A 16259-nucleotide genomic window follows, 5' to 3' on the forward strand; every position below is an offset into this window, starting at 1 on the left:
AGAAAACCCCTTTCTCATAGATGACATTCTAAATGCGGCCACCTTCTAGGGCCAAACTCACTTGGACCAATTTCGAACCTATCATCCGCCCCACCACTAAAGGGAGAGAATAGCTATTGTTTGTGCTATGGACAAAGGGAGATCGGAATGGCTGGGGGTGTCGAGGGTGCTATCAAGTGAGCCCCTCTTGGCTAGACTAAGAGGTCATCTTTTGAATCCCTACCCCTTTTTCAAACAAACCACCCATAGTGAGTCTTTTAAAACTATATTAAGACAAACAAAAACTCTATTGCGAAATTTAATGGAGCTTTCGACTAACTTGTAATATGTCAAGCACAGCCAAATATCCTCGGATGTCCATGTTCTTCATACCCCATCCTCCCAAATCTCCTATTATCAAGAACTTTTCTTGCTCCTGCAAATTACTACAAGAGAAAGTAAAAAGTTTTTTAGAGGATAGGGAATGTCAGGGCAAGAGACAAAAAAGGCACAAGTTAGAGGATCCAAACAATGCAAAGCTCATGGAGACGATAACGAGTACCTAGCAGCTGCCTTGTCAAATGTGTACACAAACAAACCTGCAAAAAATGACATCGTGGTTTGAATCTTTAAGAAATAGAACATCTAGTACATTTTCTCTAAATTTATATATACCTTAGTAAGACTAGAATATATCCAATTATACAAATTTAGATTTTTTGTTGTTCTGAAGTTAAGCTCAGTAACTACTCTTAAGACTTCTAAATGAGCTGGTGCCTCATGCAAGCTCAATAACTACTCTTAAGGTAACTTTTGGGAGCCTCATGCCAAAGACTTGCATAAGACGATCATTAGACGGAGGTCAGCAGCAAGGAAAACAACACCAGTGTGGAACAAACAGGGCAGGTTGACCAAAAATTAATTCAAGCTCAGAATTGAGATTAAAGTGGGCTGAAAACATATATTGGAGCAGGTCTGGAAAGCTTCACGACATGGATGCAAGGGGCTATTTCAGCTGCGCTAGGCATTTCTTGGTACCTAGTATAGTTGGAGCAGTGGCTGCTATTTTCAAGGTATTGGAAACTCTTCTGTAGTAGCATCTCAGCAACAGTAAAGTACAGAAGCAGCAGGTCACGTTAGAGAAGTACAAGAAGTCTCAGGCAAATCAGAACAGGACAGTCTCAAAGAACAGGGCAGTCACAGTCACAAGCATACAGAAATGATAAAGAGGACTCCTTTGAAATTGATGACTCGCCTAACCAAAACCTAGTCAAAAAGAAATAACAAAGATGGACCCATTGAAGAAATAATCAGAGATTTACAAACAGAGCACATTATGCTAAAAAGGAATATAACACAATTGCAAGACAGAAGAGGTGGAAGAGAAAGTGGTAAAGGGATGCAAACAATTACAAGAGGGAACAAGATGATGGAAAACAAAGTTACAAATGCTACAGGAAAGTGCTCTAACTGCAGTTCAAGGAAAAGTCTCCATGTCCTCCCTGGAAGAACTAGTATCATTGAAAATGGAAGGAGTATCAAGCTCCATCAAAGAGAACAAGCATTAAATCTTAGGGCTGTGGGGCTTATGGAAGAAGAAAGGGAAGAGCTAGAAGCTACCTTAAACAAATTCTTCAAAGAAGATATGAAAATCTCAGAGCAACAATGGAGTGGAGCTTTTAGAGTGGGGAAAGATGCCCAAGACACACCCAGACAGGTAGTTATTGAGTTGAAGGACCAAGCCCATAAGCTTCAAGTCCTTAAACACAAGCAAAACTTAAAAGGGCAAAAGATATGATTCATGAGAATCTAACATAAGAGCAATCCCTCTCAAGAAGAATGGAACCTGACAAAGTAAAGGAAGCAAGAAACAAAGGCATGTTAGCATACTTGAAGAATGAGAAAGTGTGGGAGAAAAGCAAAAAAAAGAAGAAGAGAAAGGCAAGTGAATTCCTTTCAAAAAAATAGGGATGGGAGACCCTAATGATATGGATACCGAGTATAGATGGCATTAACATAGACAAAGTCACTGCGATTTCAGAAGAGCTAGAAGAAATAGACATTCTTATTGCTAGACATCTCTTGTCACTCCGGTGTTTTGAGCTCAAAATTGTGAGTGGAAGTACCTTGTAGCCAACATCAGCAGAATTCAATACCAATGAAGCCTAGCTCTAGTGTGAGGCTTTCACACTTGCAAGGGAGCCGATTGAGATAGTTTGATCCCGTGTATACTTGGGATGCATTTTCACGGGTCCCAATTTACTTTGAGACCAGCCGCACATGCATGTTTGAACAAGGCCATCCCTCATTCTCAATACTAGAGAGAGAGTGTTCCAGTCACCCTTTCAGCACAAAACCATGAAATCCCTCCTCTTCAGTTCACTAGTCTGACCTTTGGACGGTGGATCTTATAGAGGATGAGTGGACTGGCTTTGAGGGATTACAGGTCATGATGCTCTCCTGTATGATTCAGGGGGAGAGATACACTCCACATGACATTATCTCGACCAAGTTCGCCACAAGAACTCTCCAGACAGATGCATTATTTGATATCATCACATACTTGGACTGAACTAGACAGTAGGCATGATAGACATGGATAGACAGAAACTACCTTGGAGAGCTCTCTCACCGTCTATGCAGCCTGCATCTGAGGGAAATAGGCAATGATGATATGCAAGGCCACCTTGGAGAGCTCTCTCGCCATCTATGCAGCCTGCATCTGGGGGAAATGGGCAATGTTGATATGCAAGGGCCACCAGATGGTTCTAGTCATAGGCCATGCCGATCGATCATTTACCTCTATATCAGTACTGCCTAGATGCTCCCCCCTTGCATCTGACAGTAGCAAGAGATCCACCAGGTCATTCATGATGACCTATGAAACACTTACATTCCGGTCTCCCCCAGGTAGCCATATGCAATGAAATTGTCTTTGTACAGGAAGCACTTCTTTCATCTATGTTTTGATGTTCATCTAGGCTCTAAGACACCCATAGATCTACTCGACAGGGAACAAGTCACCATGGGCTAGCTCAGTACCTCATCCCATAGATTCTAGATTGAGACTAAACACAAGATCAACATAAAGACCTGAGGCTCTGCAACTATATGACACGAGAGGTAGAGATACAAGAGCATATCTTGATGCAATGCCCCAGATATTATGAGATCATGAGATATCATTATCTTTTCACTCACAATATGAATATATGAGCAGAGCCGTGACTATCCTGATTAGAGGTGCCCTATACTCTTTATACACGAGGAAACTTTAACCAGATCTAGATTCATGAGGCCCACAGTCCAGATCTGTAGAAGATCACTGAGTTCTTCATAGGGCAAGAAGTTACTGGGAGAACATGACCATCACCTTCAGTTTCAGAGATGCTAGGTAAATAGGATAGTGGACACACTTACTACCCTCCCAATTTGTGGCACCATTAGTGCTGCATCATGATGTCAAGCTGCCTCAAATTGTCCATGGGTTTCATCTCATTGAGGAGCTGAGGATGCTTACATCTGTTTTAGAGACACTAGGAGTCCCAATGGGACCCTTGTCTCACTCGGAAGGAGCCCACTCTACTCATGACAAACACAAGCCACATGATATTGCAGGAATAACTCATCATATGCATTGGTTTCCACTAGTACCTTATTAGAGGTGTGATTAACTGTAACAAGACCATAAAGGGCTCTCTTGGATTCTCCACCCAGCCACGATTCCATAGTACTCCCTGCCGCCTACATGCGTGAACTCTTACCCCTGAATTCCTTCTCTTTTCGTGGAGCCTCCCTCTAGAATCTCCCCTGAACCCAGTGCTTGCCACTTGGAGCCCAATTGAGTGCCACATGTCCATAATGGACCTTAGAACCTTACTACCCTTTAGGCCTTAATATTGCACTTCCTATTGATGCAAGCACTGTCGAGCCCTTTGGTTTCCCCCTTCACCGTAACCATACCAGACAATACCGGGATTATGGCTGACGTAACATTTCCTTCCCCTTAAGAATGGTTTACATCCTTGAAAACAAAATTGGGAAACCTCCTTTGGAGACTGCTTACCCTTTCCCATGTTGAACTCTCTTCAGATCTATCTTTCCACTTAACCAGACATTCTTGCCATATAGTATGTCGCGTTCTTTTTTCTTGTCTATCTAAAATTCTTTCTGGTTCATGTGGTAAAGATGCAGGTTCAATGAGTTCAACTAGGACTTCATTTCCAATGAGATGATCATCATCTCCTCATTTTCTTTTTAGACTACTAACATGAAAAACTGGATGTACTCTACATCCCTTAGGTAAGGCTAATTTGTAAGCAAGTTCTCCAATCCTCGTAAGTATTGTGAATGGTCCACAATACCTAGGAGACAACTTCAGACATTTACCTGTCTTTAGAGATTCTGAAGATTCAGGTACCTTAAGGTAGACTTTCTCCTTTACTTTAAACTCCAACTTTCTATGGTGGGAGTTTGCATAACTTCATGCTCTATCTTGAGCTCTTCTTATGCCATCTTTAGCTAACTTAAGCGTTTGATTCATATCTTCAAGAAAGTCTTTGGCCGCTTGAACCTTCTCTTTCTCGAGTCCCACTGTCATTGGGGCTCTTAGTTGAAATCCATACATCATCATGAATGGACTAAAACCTGTAGCTGAATGTTTAGCACTGTTATATGCAAATTCTAATATGGGCAGATACTCTTCCTAATTACTTTGCCGTTTACTTACATATGCTTGAAGCATATCCTCAATGATCTGATTGACCCTTTCAGTTTGACCATCAATCTGTGGATGATCCGCGGTGCTCATATTCAATGAAGTTTCCAACCTCTTAAACACAGCCCTCAAAAAATGGTTGTTAAATTCGCTATCATGATCACTAATAATACTGGTTGGTAGCCCATACAGTTTATAGATATGCTCCTCAAATAGCCTAGCTAGTTCTGGAGTTTTAACATCTTCACTGACAAGAATAAAATTGAGCCATCTTGGTCAACCGATCCACAATCACCCACACAGAGTTGTCCCCCCTCTGTGTTTTAGATAACCCCACAATAAAATCCATGGAGATGCTTTCCCATTTACCAGATGGAATCTCCAATGGGTATAGGAGACCTCCTATCTTAAGGTGTTCAACCTTATTGACCTGGCATTTTTGGCACTTCAATACATAATTTTGGACGTCCTTACCTATTCCAGGCCAAAAGAATTGTCTTTTCAGAAGCACATGTCTTTTGAATTCCCGGGTGTCCAGCACTCGGACTATCATGACATTCAAAAAGAATTTGGCGCCTAATGTCATTATTATCCGGGATGCATATTGCACCCTTGTAGAGCAGGTAGCCATCTTCAATAGTATATTTTTTCCACTTGAGTCCTTTATCACCAACCTGTGGTGTGTCGCCATTTCCATGCGACTCCTTAGTGAAAGCCTCTCAATTAGTTGGATCCCTATTTTTAATTGCTTTTCATATTTCAGAGAAGTGAGGATCAAACTCACATTTCCCCTTTAAAGACTCTAGGAAATCATTCTGAAATTGAGTAAAACTTAATTTATTAACAATTGGCATTTGGCTAAGAGAGTTTGCTACCACATTGAACTTCCCTTTCCTATATGTCAATTGTATATTAAACTCTTGCATTAACTCAGCTTATCTAGCTTTTCTACCTTTAAGCTCTGGCTGATTACAAATCCACTTAATGCTCTCCTGATCAAAAAATGATCTCAAATTTTGCACCATATAAGTAGTGCCTCCACTTTTTTAAAGGTCTATTTGGGGCTTTAGCTCCCGCTGGTTTTTTTTAAGGGGAGTTCCAAGCAGCATGGTCTTTGCCCAAACATTTAAAGCAAAGATTTTCTTGTCTGGCCCTTTCATAATTCTATTTCTTTAAGAGAGGATAATTTTCTATTTGAGGTTTCTAAGGTGGTGCCTGAGGAACCTGCTTCTTAAAGTGCCCCTTCCTTTTCAAATTGGAAAATTTATTTAACTTTGGAACAAAACCTGTTTGCTCTGAAGTTCCAACTCTGAATTTCCCCGTCGTATCATCGTATATTTGGGCATACTTAATGGCTTCCTCTAAGGTTTTAGGAGAATTTCTTTTCAGCTCAATCTTATAAGTGTCTTTGAGACCTCTCACGAAACCCCTTATCTTTTGGAATTCATCAATTCCCTTTAGCTTAAGGACTGCCTCCCTATAGTTCGCTATGTATTGGACTAGAGTGTTTTTACCCATAGTGCAATTGTCCCAAGCCTCCCACGCTCTTTCTAATTCATTTTCCGATAAAAACTCTTTTAGGAAGGCTTGTTCAAACTTAGTCCAATACCTAGGAATTCTTTCACTCTCCCTGAGGCTCATCCGCCATTTATAGGCTTTATTTCCAAGGGAAAGACTTGCTTCCACGACTTGATTTTCAGGAGGTGTATTCCTAAGTCGGTGGAATTCTTGCCACTTTTGCAAGAACGTATTAATCGCATCTTTATTACGCTCCTTTTCTTCCCCATTGAAAATTGGCGGTTTAAGTCCTTAAGGATGTTCAAGGTTTCTCTAAGTCGAGAGGTGGACCTCTCAACTTAATTAGGAGAAACCGGTGATTTTTCCGTAATAGATACCGATTGAGAATCGGCTATCTTTGTTATAGCTGCAGCTAGGGTTTTCAATATATCACTGATAACTCCTAGCTGTGTTTCTATATTTTACGTTCGAGTTTCAAGTTTAGTGAATTCCGTATAGGGAATTCCATAATCACAGTGGTCTATATCCTCCATTTCCCCGTTGTCCTCTTGATTTTCAATTTGCACCTCCTCATGTGTTTCCTCTCCAACTATTGCTTTTCCCTTTCTAGCGCTTTCCTCGGCCTTCCTAATCATATCATCCCTTTCTGGAGTTGTCATTTTAAAGACGTATATTTTTCAGAAATTATAAAGCAAAGCGCTTTATATAAGAGAAAAATGTGATGCCCACTTTCCTGGTGTTTGTTCGAGGCGTTGGATTCGTCTTCACGCTTTCTTCGATCCACGCCTTCTCGCTTTCTTTCAATTCACAATCCTTCAATCCCACTTCTTCCGTTTTTCTCAATGTAGAACTTCGAACTCCTCGACACCTTCTTCTTTCAATTTGGCGGGCTAAGGAGTTTTGGAAGAGTTATGGGTAATGAAACTTGGAGAGAAAGATTAAGAAGCAAGACTAGGAAAGCATAATGGAAATGAAATAATACGAGAAAGAAATATACAACTATTCGTCTGCATCATCACTAGTGGTGGATGCCACCCAACTGGCATGATCCTTCGATTGTTGTTGAGCAAGCTTCTGGTAACACCTGTCCTCTACTAGCTGAGTCGGCTATTGCTGCAATAAACATAGCTCTCTCCAAATGCCATCAGGATCTCTAACGCACATAAACCTGTCCAGGAAAGCTGTCCTCACCTCTGGATAAGTCGGGTTTCTGTGAGCACCCTGATCATCACGCATCCTTGTAGATAAAGTCTGCAGCCAAGTTCTCGCTTCTCCCAATAGACAAAAGGATAGAATCTGAAGAAGGACTTCTGAAGCATTCTTGTCTTTAATAAGAGCTGTGAACTCCAAGCACTCTAAAAACCTCTCTGGGTCTTCATTGGGCAACCCGTGAAATCGAGGAAATTCATGAGCCATCTCTCCTCTTGACTAACTTATCTTAAACACACTCCCAACCAGAAATACCACCCAACCTCTTCTGGGAAGAAAACAAAATGATCACTCTACTGAAGAAAACTTACCCTGCATCTGACTGGCATTCTTCTTCCTAAGAGCAATCACTTTCAAAGCCTTTTGAATGTTAGCACCGAGACGTATCACCCGAAGTTCAACATCAAGGCATCTATCTATCCTGTGTCCACACTCCCCACATAACTCACAATGAATCACTCTCATGCGAGGCTTTGTCTTCATAGTTTCAATCCGTAACCACACAGAAATTCAAGCAACATTCCCCAACCAATCTTCTGGGCCGTTCTGTCTTGAGTACCCAATCTCAATTCAAAACTCCTCCTGTCCCCAGCAGGATCGCCAAAAAGATGATAAGGAAAAAAAAGGAAAGACAACCAGGAGTTATGTACTTCACCACATCAGATACCTGAGACTTCATAGGGATCAGCTGCACTGTGGGCTCGTAGATGATGAGCTTATGAACCAAGTTCCAGAGCAGGTGTCTTTGTATTAGGCACCGAGACAAACCCCCCACAAAAACTGACTGAACATGGATCACACAGAGTCAAAGAGAGCCAAAAGACTACACAGCCCGAAACAGATAAACTTAGAACTGAACTTCCCCCCAAAACTCAGAGAACAGTCAGCCTCAGAATACTATGAACCCACAGCCCACACTCCTAAGCTTCCATCAAGGACAACAGCACGTAACTCTCCCCAAAGCTGCAGTGCCACCTCCTCTCCTCTATCAGTACCCAGGAATCTCCCACGATCAAATCAGCATAAGATCACAACCACGTCAAAGAAGCTTCCAAATCCTTTAGGATAGCTTCTCTTCCCTCACAAAGCAGAAGATCAGTGATTGACGAACATCTGCAGCAAGCATCAATCTCACGTTCTTCCACAAAGAGTGCCCAGCTCCTTTAGGACAACCATCATCGATGAAAGGTCACGTTCCATTTTGCCTTAGCCTGCAATTCCTTCGTCCCTCTATCTCTTTGCATATGGAGTTCATGAAGTCTCTGTCGCTGAGGATACTCCATGCTGCATAATAGTGCTACCACCCCCTCTTCTCTGTCTTCACAAGAACCACAACCTCTCTTTCTTTGTTGCTCACAGCGCATGCTCTCTGTCACTCGAGATATTCTGCCCAAGCCTCCATGGTAGTAGCGACGCTTCCCCACATAACTAAGAACCCACCGTGCTTTATGTTTATCCGTCGCCCAAAGTCCTTTCCCCAGCCCGCATCATCTACTACAGCCAAGTCTTTACAAGACTTCAGTAAGCGCTGACTGTACCACAGAGCTCGTCATCACGGAGCACCTGGAATCCATCTATGCCAAGCATGCAGTCAAAATTCCTCATCCCGTCACGTACGTAGACCTTCACACAGCCTTTCGCTTATGCACACCCTCTCTTTCATCTACCAGACTCTCCAAATCTGGTCGTCCCGCCTTCTCTTCAAGGAGCCCCCCTTGCATCATAGATCCTTCTAGCGTAAAACCGAATCATCTCCCAGCCACCATCACATAGCTCCAGCTCACAGTCCAAAAGCTCTGCTTCATCCTTTCACGTAGCCACCTTGTATGTGCAGGATGCCTTCCCAATCAGTCCAGCCACCTCAGCCTAATTTGCCACCTCATCAGTGACATTTTACCACTCTCCCATTAAAAAAATGCAAATATCCCCCCAAGGCACATTAAATGCACATTTTGGACCTTTAGTCACACAATTCCCACACACATTAGCATGCACATTAAAGCTTGCATGCACCCCTATACACACACATGAAAAGCCCCTTGACGTGGGCACCAAAACATGTCAAATTCCCGTAGAATGCAAGTGCACATTGACTCATAAAAATAAAATAAAGAAACCCTTCATGACTTGATTTACATGACCCCAAAAACATTTCACTTGACCACACACTAGACACCCTTGCTCTGGAAGTCTGGTACAACCACATTGCATTTCATCATTTCCCATGAAGTCCCTGCAAAACATACTTTATTGTCTCAAAAAACTATACATTAGTCCATCATGCTTGTGAAAGAAAAATCCACAAATGCCAAAAGCCCACACCTAGCCTAGATGTGTACAACTATGTGCCTACCCACAGCTATATACAGTGCTCAAAAACTTGATATAAATTTTGTCCTATCACCGGTATGTATGGCAGCCCTTGTTGGGGGCCTGACATGTCAACGATAGAGTGGACACAGGTGGAGCCCTTGCAGATCCTCATGCTCTCACGGATGATCCGGGGGAAACCGTCTGTACCACATCACATGATTCAGGCCGAGTTTGGTGCTTCTCCACTCCAACTAGATGCAGCCTTCCAGACCATTATATATCTACACCGGGTTAGATCATATGGGGATTGCACATCAGGGAGACAGAGGTTGCCATGGTTGGCTCTCGATTCCTCCATGAGGTTGGCAGCAGAGGGAGACGAGCGATGCTGGTATGCACAGACTCACAGATGGTTTGTGAGACTAGGGTTCCACATCGATAGGATACCTCCTTTTCAGTACAGTTTAGATGCTCCTCCGGTACTCCCACCCACCATCCCGATCGGGCCACACACCAACTAGGTCATTCGAGAGGAATCTCCTGCAGCTACACACCTTCAGGACTTGGTTGGGACTTTTGGGAAGTATCACTTTCCCTGAGGCTAGTCCCCCAAGCCAAGGCTAGTCATGGTTACCAAATTTACGTCCTTGTAACTTACAAACTCAAACTATCCAATTTGTTGCTAACAAATACAACAAATAAACAACGATGAAAGAGGCATGAATAGTCCATATCAAGTAATGCATGATTTGTAAGATACAATCAACAATGATGATATAGTCTAGGAGAGCTTGCGAATCTCCACAGTCTGGGCCTTACCTAGAGGGAGATTACCGAGATTGGCACTAGAGTCGTTTGTACGACTAGTTGAGAGTGGGGTTAGCATGCTTAGTATGCATGCATATCCAAATGGTTTCGCAGCCAAGGCATCCAGATGGATTGTCTCCCCCCCTTTTAGTATAGCTTAGATGCCCCTTATCATTTGATCCCATGGGATGAGATCAACTATATTTTACGGTTGGACCTACTCCAACTTTATACGTCATGGACTTCGGGGGATTAGGAGTTTCCCACCAAGGTCCGATTCTACCATGATTACGTCCCGAGATCATCGGCGGATGGCGTCATTATCACACCCTAGTACTTGGATGACAGACAAGTCTCACATGCTCGGAGGATAGCCATCGGATAGATGCAGGTATCATTCCATCAACTGAGGATTGAGGTAGGGAGAGCCACAGGTACACCCATAGGTAAAGCCAGGAGGCTACTTGTAAACATTTTCACTTTTCTAATTTCCACACACACACACACACACACTTTTTTTTTTTTGTAAAACCGAGATACTTATATTATGAAACGTTCATTTACATCCAGGCACTGCTCAAAATAGAGCTACAGCCTATCCATCAGAAGCAGTAAAAGAAAAGTTGAATACAAGAAACATCCAAATCTTCCTCATGTAAGGCATCATATAAAGACTGCCTTAATGAGGCTCTGAAAAACTCATAAGGATGTTGAAGGGGAGAATTCAGAAATGCTTGATTGCGCTGCAGCCAGAGGGTCCATAAGGCCCAGTATCTGATCCAGTGGAAGAAGAGAGAATACTGTGACAAAGAAGCTGATAGTTTGCCATACATCCAGAAAAACCTGTAGAACCTGTGTGCTGGAAATCTGAGAGATAAAAAATAGGAGATTCTGTCTAGAAGGTCTCTGGAATATGAACAAAACCACAATAAATGCGGAATACTCTCCGATGTAAGGTGACATCTTGGACAAAGAGGTGAAGCTATCCGTCGTTTAGCCAATTTCACTCCCACTGGAAGAATACCAACAATACATCTCCATAGAAATAGTCGTTGCTTCAATGGAATTTTCAACTTCCATATCATTTGCAATCTTCCTTTCCACCAGGCTAATGATTTGTTCAGATGCCATAGAGAATTAGCATGATGGGCAATCCAAGGAGGAGGTAATATCAATCGATAAGCCTGTATAGAAGTCAATAACTGCAAAGGCTTAGAGGAAATGCTTGGACTTGAAGGCTGAAGGTGCCAATCTTGAAGCTTGTCACTGACATTCAATGTCGGAATCGGAACCAGAGGAAGTAGGAGATCAGCAATAGCTTTCCAAATAGGTCTATGGTGCATTCCCAGGTTGTATTGTCGACATGCTACTGGAAAAGGGAGAATATTTCCTTGCATATCTACAACGTCATCAATGAACCGGATACCCAATTTCATAAGATTGTAAGCTCTGATGGGTTGTTGAACAGCAAGAGGAGAGGAAAACACAGCACTCCAATGAATACTTTCCAATCTGAGTGAAGATGCTAGAGAAGCAGGATGAGGAGACCATTTGATGTGAGAGAGTACTTGCTTCCAATCCTGAATCAAGGAATTAGAAAATGGACAACCAGGGATTTTACCTTGAAATTTTCCAAGTACTACTTCCGATGGATCTACTAGCCAATGTCCATAAGCATGTGTGCGCATCTGACCACACAAAATTGCTAGCATAATAGACCAAGGCTGCTCTTGTTGAAAGAATGTCTTGAGCATAGTGATCTTTCTTGCCAACACATGATATTTGATGTTTATTATATTCAAGCCACCATGCATTCTGGGTGAGCAAAGCAAGTCCATTTTGAGCAACCGTAAAGCTTTTTTATGAAGCTTAGTTTTCCAAAAAATCTCCATGGCTTGAGACATAAAAGATGTGAGATCTCGAGATGACCAATGTAATAGAGGAAGGTAGAACTGGACATAAGCTAGAACAATAGACTGGACAATTCGAAGCCGTACATGCAAAGGCCAAGTGGAGATCTTCCAATATTCTAATTTGTCCTGAATTTTGTTAAACACCCACGACATTTGTTGCTTATTGCTGATTTTCCAGCCAATAGGATAGCCCAAATGTCTTACTATATTTTCCGGTTGAATAATCTGGCCTGGCCACAGAATAGCATGCCAATCACAATGCTTGAGAGGCAAGAGTTTTGATTTCTGAAAATTAATTTTAAGACCAGCTGCCAACCCAAAATCTGAAAGGGTATCCATCAAGAGGCGAATCTCCAATGGACTGTTCTTTGGCATGAAGAATGAATCATCTGCATAGGCCTGTGCTATGAAGGGTCGTGAACCAGAAATCTGAAGCCCCTCTAGCTGTCCCATATCAACCATGTGATCCATATAAAGAAGCAAAGGATGTGAAGCAATGGCATAAAGCAAGGCACTGAGAGGGCATCCTTGTCGAACTGAACGTTCGAGAGTCCAAGACTCAGACAAATGTTTCCCTATAAAGAATTGTGCAGTGGAATTTGAGTAAAGCCAATATATGACATTAGCTAGCTTTGGCCCAAAACCAAGTTTTAGCATGATTTGAGAGACATAATCCCACTGTACTGTATCAAATGCCTTCGCCACATCCACCTGCATGACCAACACATCTTGATCTGAATATTTAGCAGATTCCATTGCGATAAGAGTGTTAGAGATATTGTCATGTATGTGCCATCTTGGAACAAAACCATATTGCCTGGGATGAAGTCCATCATGAAGGATATCCTTTATCCGGTGTACCAACATTTTGGCAATCAGTTTGTATAATACTGGCATCAAAGTGATGGGCCTCCAGTCATCCATAGTCTCACAAAGAAGTTTTTTGGGCACAAGCTTAACCAGACCATGCTTCCAAGCTGAGGGAAGATGTTGGTGCTGCCATGCTGCATTAATAAACTGCAGAATTGGACCCTTCAATTCAGGCCAAAAGGCTTCAAAAAATTCAACCGTCAGACCCAGCCAGGGGATTTATGTTTACCCAAATGCTTAAGGGCTTCATCCAATTCATCATCTGAAAAGGACATTTCCAGCATTGAGGCTTTTTGCGAGGAGACAATGGGAGAAACAAGCTCAGTAAATCTGTTACGAGCCAATGCGACCTGAGGTGTAGAAGAAGATGGCTGAGAAAAAAGGAGCTGAAAATGATCCAGACATTGTTTTTCTAGCTGAGAGAGAGACTGGATCCAAAGACCATCTGATTTCCTTACCCTCATGATAGATTGGCTTTGTCTATGTGCATGTAAGTTCCGAAAAAAAGATTTAGAGAAACAGCCCTTATCTAGCATAGGTTTAACTCTGGCCTTGATCTGCCATTTGGACAGCTTGCGTTTATCATTGGCATCAATTATGGAGGAAGCACAAGACAATAAATGCTGCTCAGAATCAGATAGAGATCTTTGATGACTAATCTGTACCAAATACTGCTTGTATGATTTTGCCCACTGAATATGTTGTCTGGTTTCTGCCATGTACCATCTTCCATATTCCTTAATGACATTTTGAATACGATGTATGAAAGAGGTCCAAGCAAATTCCAGATCCTCCTGAGCATGGGATAGCAATGGCCTGCAAGCCAGTCTGATCATATGCTGAAATTTTTCATGAGTAAGATATAATTGATTAACCTGTAAATTTCTGACTGAAGAGAGCTGCAAGTCATCCAGAGGCATACCAAAAGAAAGGGTGAGCCAAAGTGGAGTGTGATCAGATAATTGTTGTGAATAATCAGTCCACATCTGACATGTATATTCATCATATTGCTGAGCATGAATGAGATAATATCTATCAAGCCTGGCCCAATAATCTGTAAAAGCATTATGATGATATGTAAATCCCATCACTGAAGGGTGAGTTGCTGTCCATAAATCTGCAAATCGAAGTGATGATGTCATGTGTTCCCATTGCTGGATTTCAGAGGGCAGCATATGGGATTTATGAGTGGTATTGTCCTTCCAGTGAGGAGAATTGTTGAAATCACCACAAAGTAGAGCACTAGAGGACCAAGGATATTGCTTTATGGAGTTCCACATTTGAGCTTTGGAAGCTGAATTTTGAGAGGCACACAAAGATCCTATTTCAAAAATCTTTCCATTGATCATACATTGGATAATCATCCATCGTCCACCTAGATCATTATATGCTATCCAGGGTTGCAGATCATGTCTGGCTAAAATGCACAGCCCAGAGAATTGTTCAGATCCTGAATAAAATATATCATATCCAGAAAAAAACCCATGCTGGCCAGCAAAAAAATGCTGATTATGCTCTTGCAGACACACAACATCCGGATGAGTTGTATTTATATAATGCCAAAGAAGCCTCCATTTATTCTGGTTGCAGAGGCCCTGTATATTATAGGAAAAACATTTAAGAGAAGCACGCATGAAAATATATACAAGAGAATGATCGGTCCTCCAAAAGAACGGGAGGCCTCAAGCCTCTGCCATTGCCACAGGGTCTTGCTGACCCTCAGCTTCCAATTCCCTGATAATATCATCTTCTTCACAAAGGGGAAGACCCTTCTTGACTGCATTGACCCATGCCTTTGAGATGGGGCTGCTTGAAGAGGTAGAAGATTGTCCTGGAGAAGGAGCAGAGGCATCCCGGAGAGGTCTTTGTTTGAGAGGCACCGTCTTCTTTGCAGTCTGCCATCCCTCATGAGATGATGAAATATTTTCTCCTAACTTGCTTTTGCCTTTATCCTTATTTTGAGCTGAATTGGCCTGGCTCCTTGTATGAACTGAAGGCTTTGCTCCTTTAGCTTCAATCTTTTCCACATATGTCTTCAGACCTCCTTTATTAGATGGCAGAGGAATAGCAGCTGGAGGAGGTGGATGAAGGATAGAGGGACACTCCGAAGCAAGATGCCCAAATTTGTGACAAGAAAAACAAGCTCCAGCAAAAATGCCCCATTTTAAAGTGAAATATTTCTTACCCAAATTAACACCCTCAATCTCAACTGCAATAGAGGAAGGGGTCGGTCTATCAGTATCCCATAAGATGCAAAAACGGTTTTTATTACCTGTGGGACGAGGGGGACAGATCACTTGTCCTAATGTCATAGCTAAACCTGGAAGCTCTGTTCTCATATAATCTGGAAAATCAACCACTTCAACCCATACGGGGCAATGATGCTTGATGAGGTTCTGATAGTCCTTATTAGGGGACCAGGGCATGATATGCACCATCTGGCGACCGAAAAATAAAGGAGACATTTCCAGCATCTTTTGTTTTGTCAAAGCATCCAAAAGATGAACTTCATAAAATCCTCGGGAGGCAAAATAGACTCCTTCTACATAGCATCCACCTAGGAGAGAATTCACCCATTGTCCCACATCATTAGCAGAGGGAATTTTGCCTGGGAAAAAGATGATAACTGCAGTTTGAGAGAGCTTCTTCAAAGGATGCACAAGAGATGGCAGCTTCATTTTGCAAGTGAGTTCCGGAGCAGGTTGAATCCATTCCCTTCTACTTTGTTGAAAATCATCATTCAGCATATCAAACACATAAGAAGCATCTTCAGAAGAAGGGGCTATGGGGGAAGAGGTTTCCCATGATTGTCTTTTGGGTTCAGGAGAGAGGGCTCTCTTGACATAGTACTTGTTTGGTTCTGCCATGGCGGCTAAGGGATTCAACAGATATCAAACAACGAGAATCGGACTGAGCACAAAGAAGGGTTGGCA

General features: G+C 42.3%; 1 protein-coding gene across 1 annotated transcript in view; it reads right to left on the minus strand.

The window, feature by feature from the left end:
- Positions 1-319: 319 nt before the first annotated feature.
- LOC147897905 (CRAL-TRIO domain-containing protein C3H8.02-like) overlaps positions 320-16259 on the minus strand; it is a 39480-nt gene continuing 23540 nt past the window's right edge. Inside the window, exons 3-4 of the mRNA XM_087380652.1 lie at positions 542-578; positions 320-415 (exon numbers count right to left, since the gene is read on the minus strand). Of these exons, the coding sequence (XP_087236778.1) occupies positions 397-415; positions 542-578 (56 nt within the window). The 3' untranslated portion in view covers positions 320-396. The remainder of the gene's footprint in view (positions 416-541; positions 579-16259) is intronic.

The sequence above is a fragment of the Dipteris shenzhenensis genome, chromosome 10, assembly GCF_047967505.1.
Source record: "Dipteris shenzhenensis isolate YYH24624 ecotype China chromosome 10, Dip_SZ_1.0, whole genome shotgun sequence".
In the NCBI taxonomy this organism is placed as follows: domain Eukaryota; kingdom Viridiplantae; phylum Streptophyta; class Polypodiopsida; order Gleicheniales; family Dipteridaceae; genus Dipteris; species Dipteris shenzhenensis.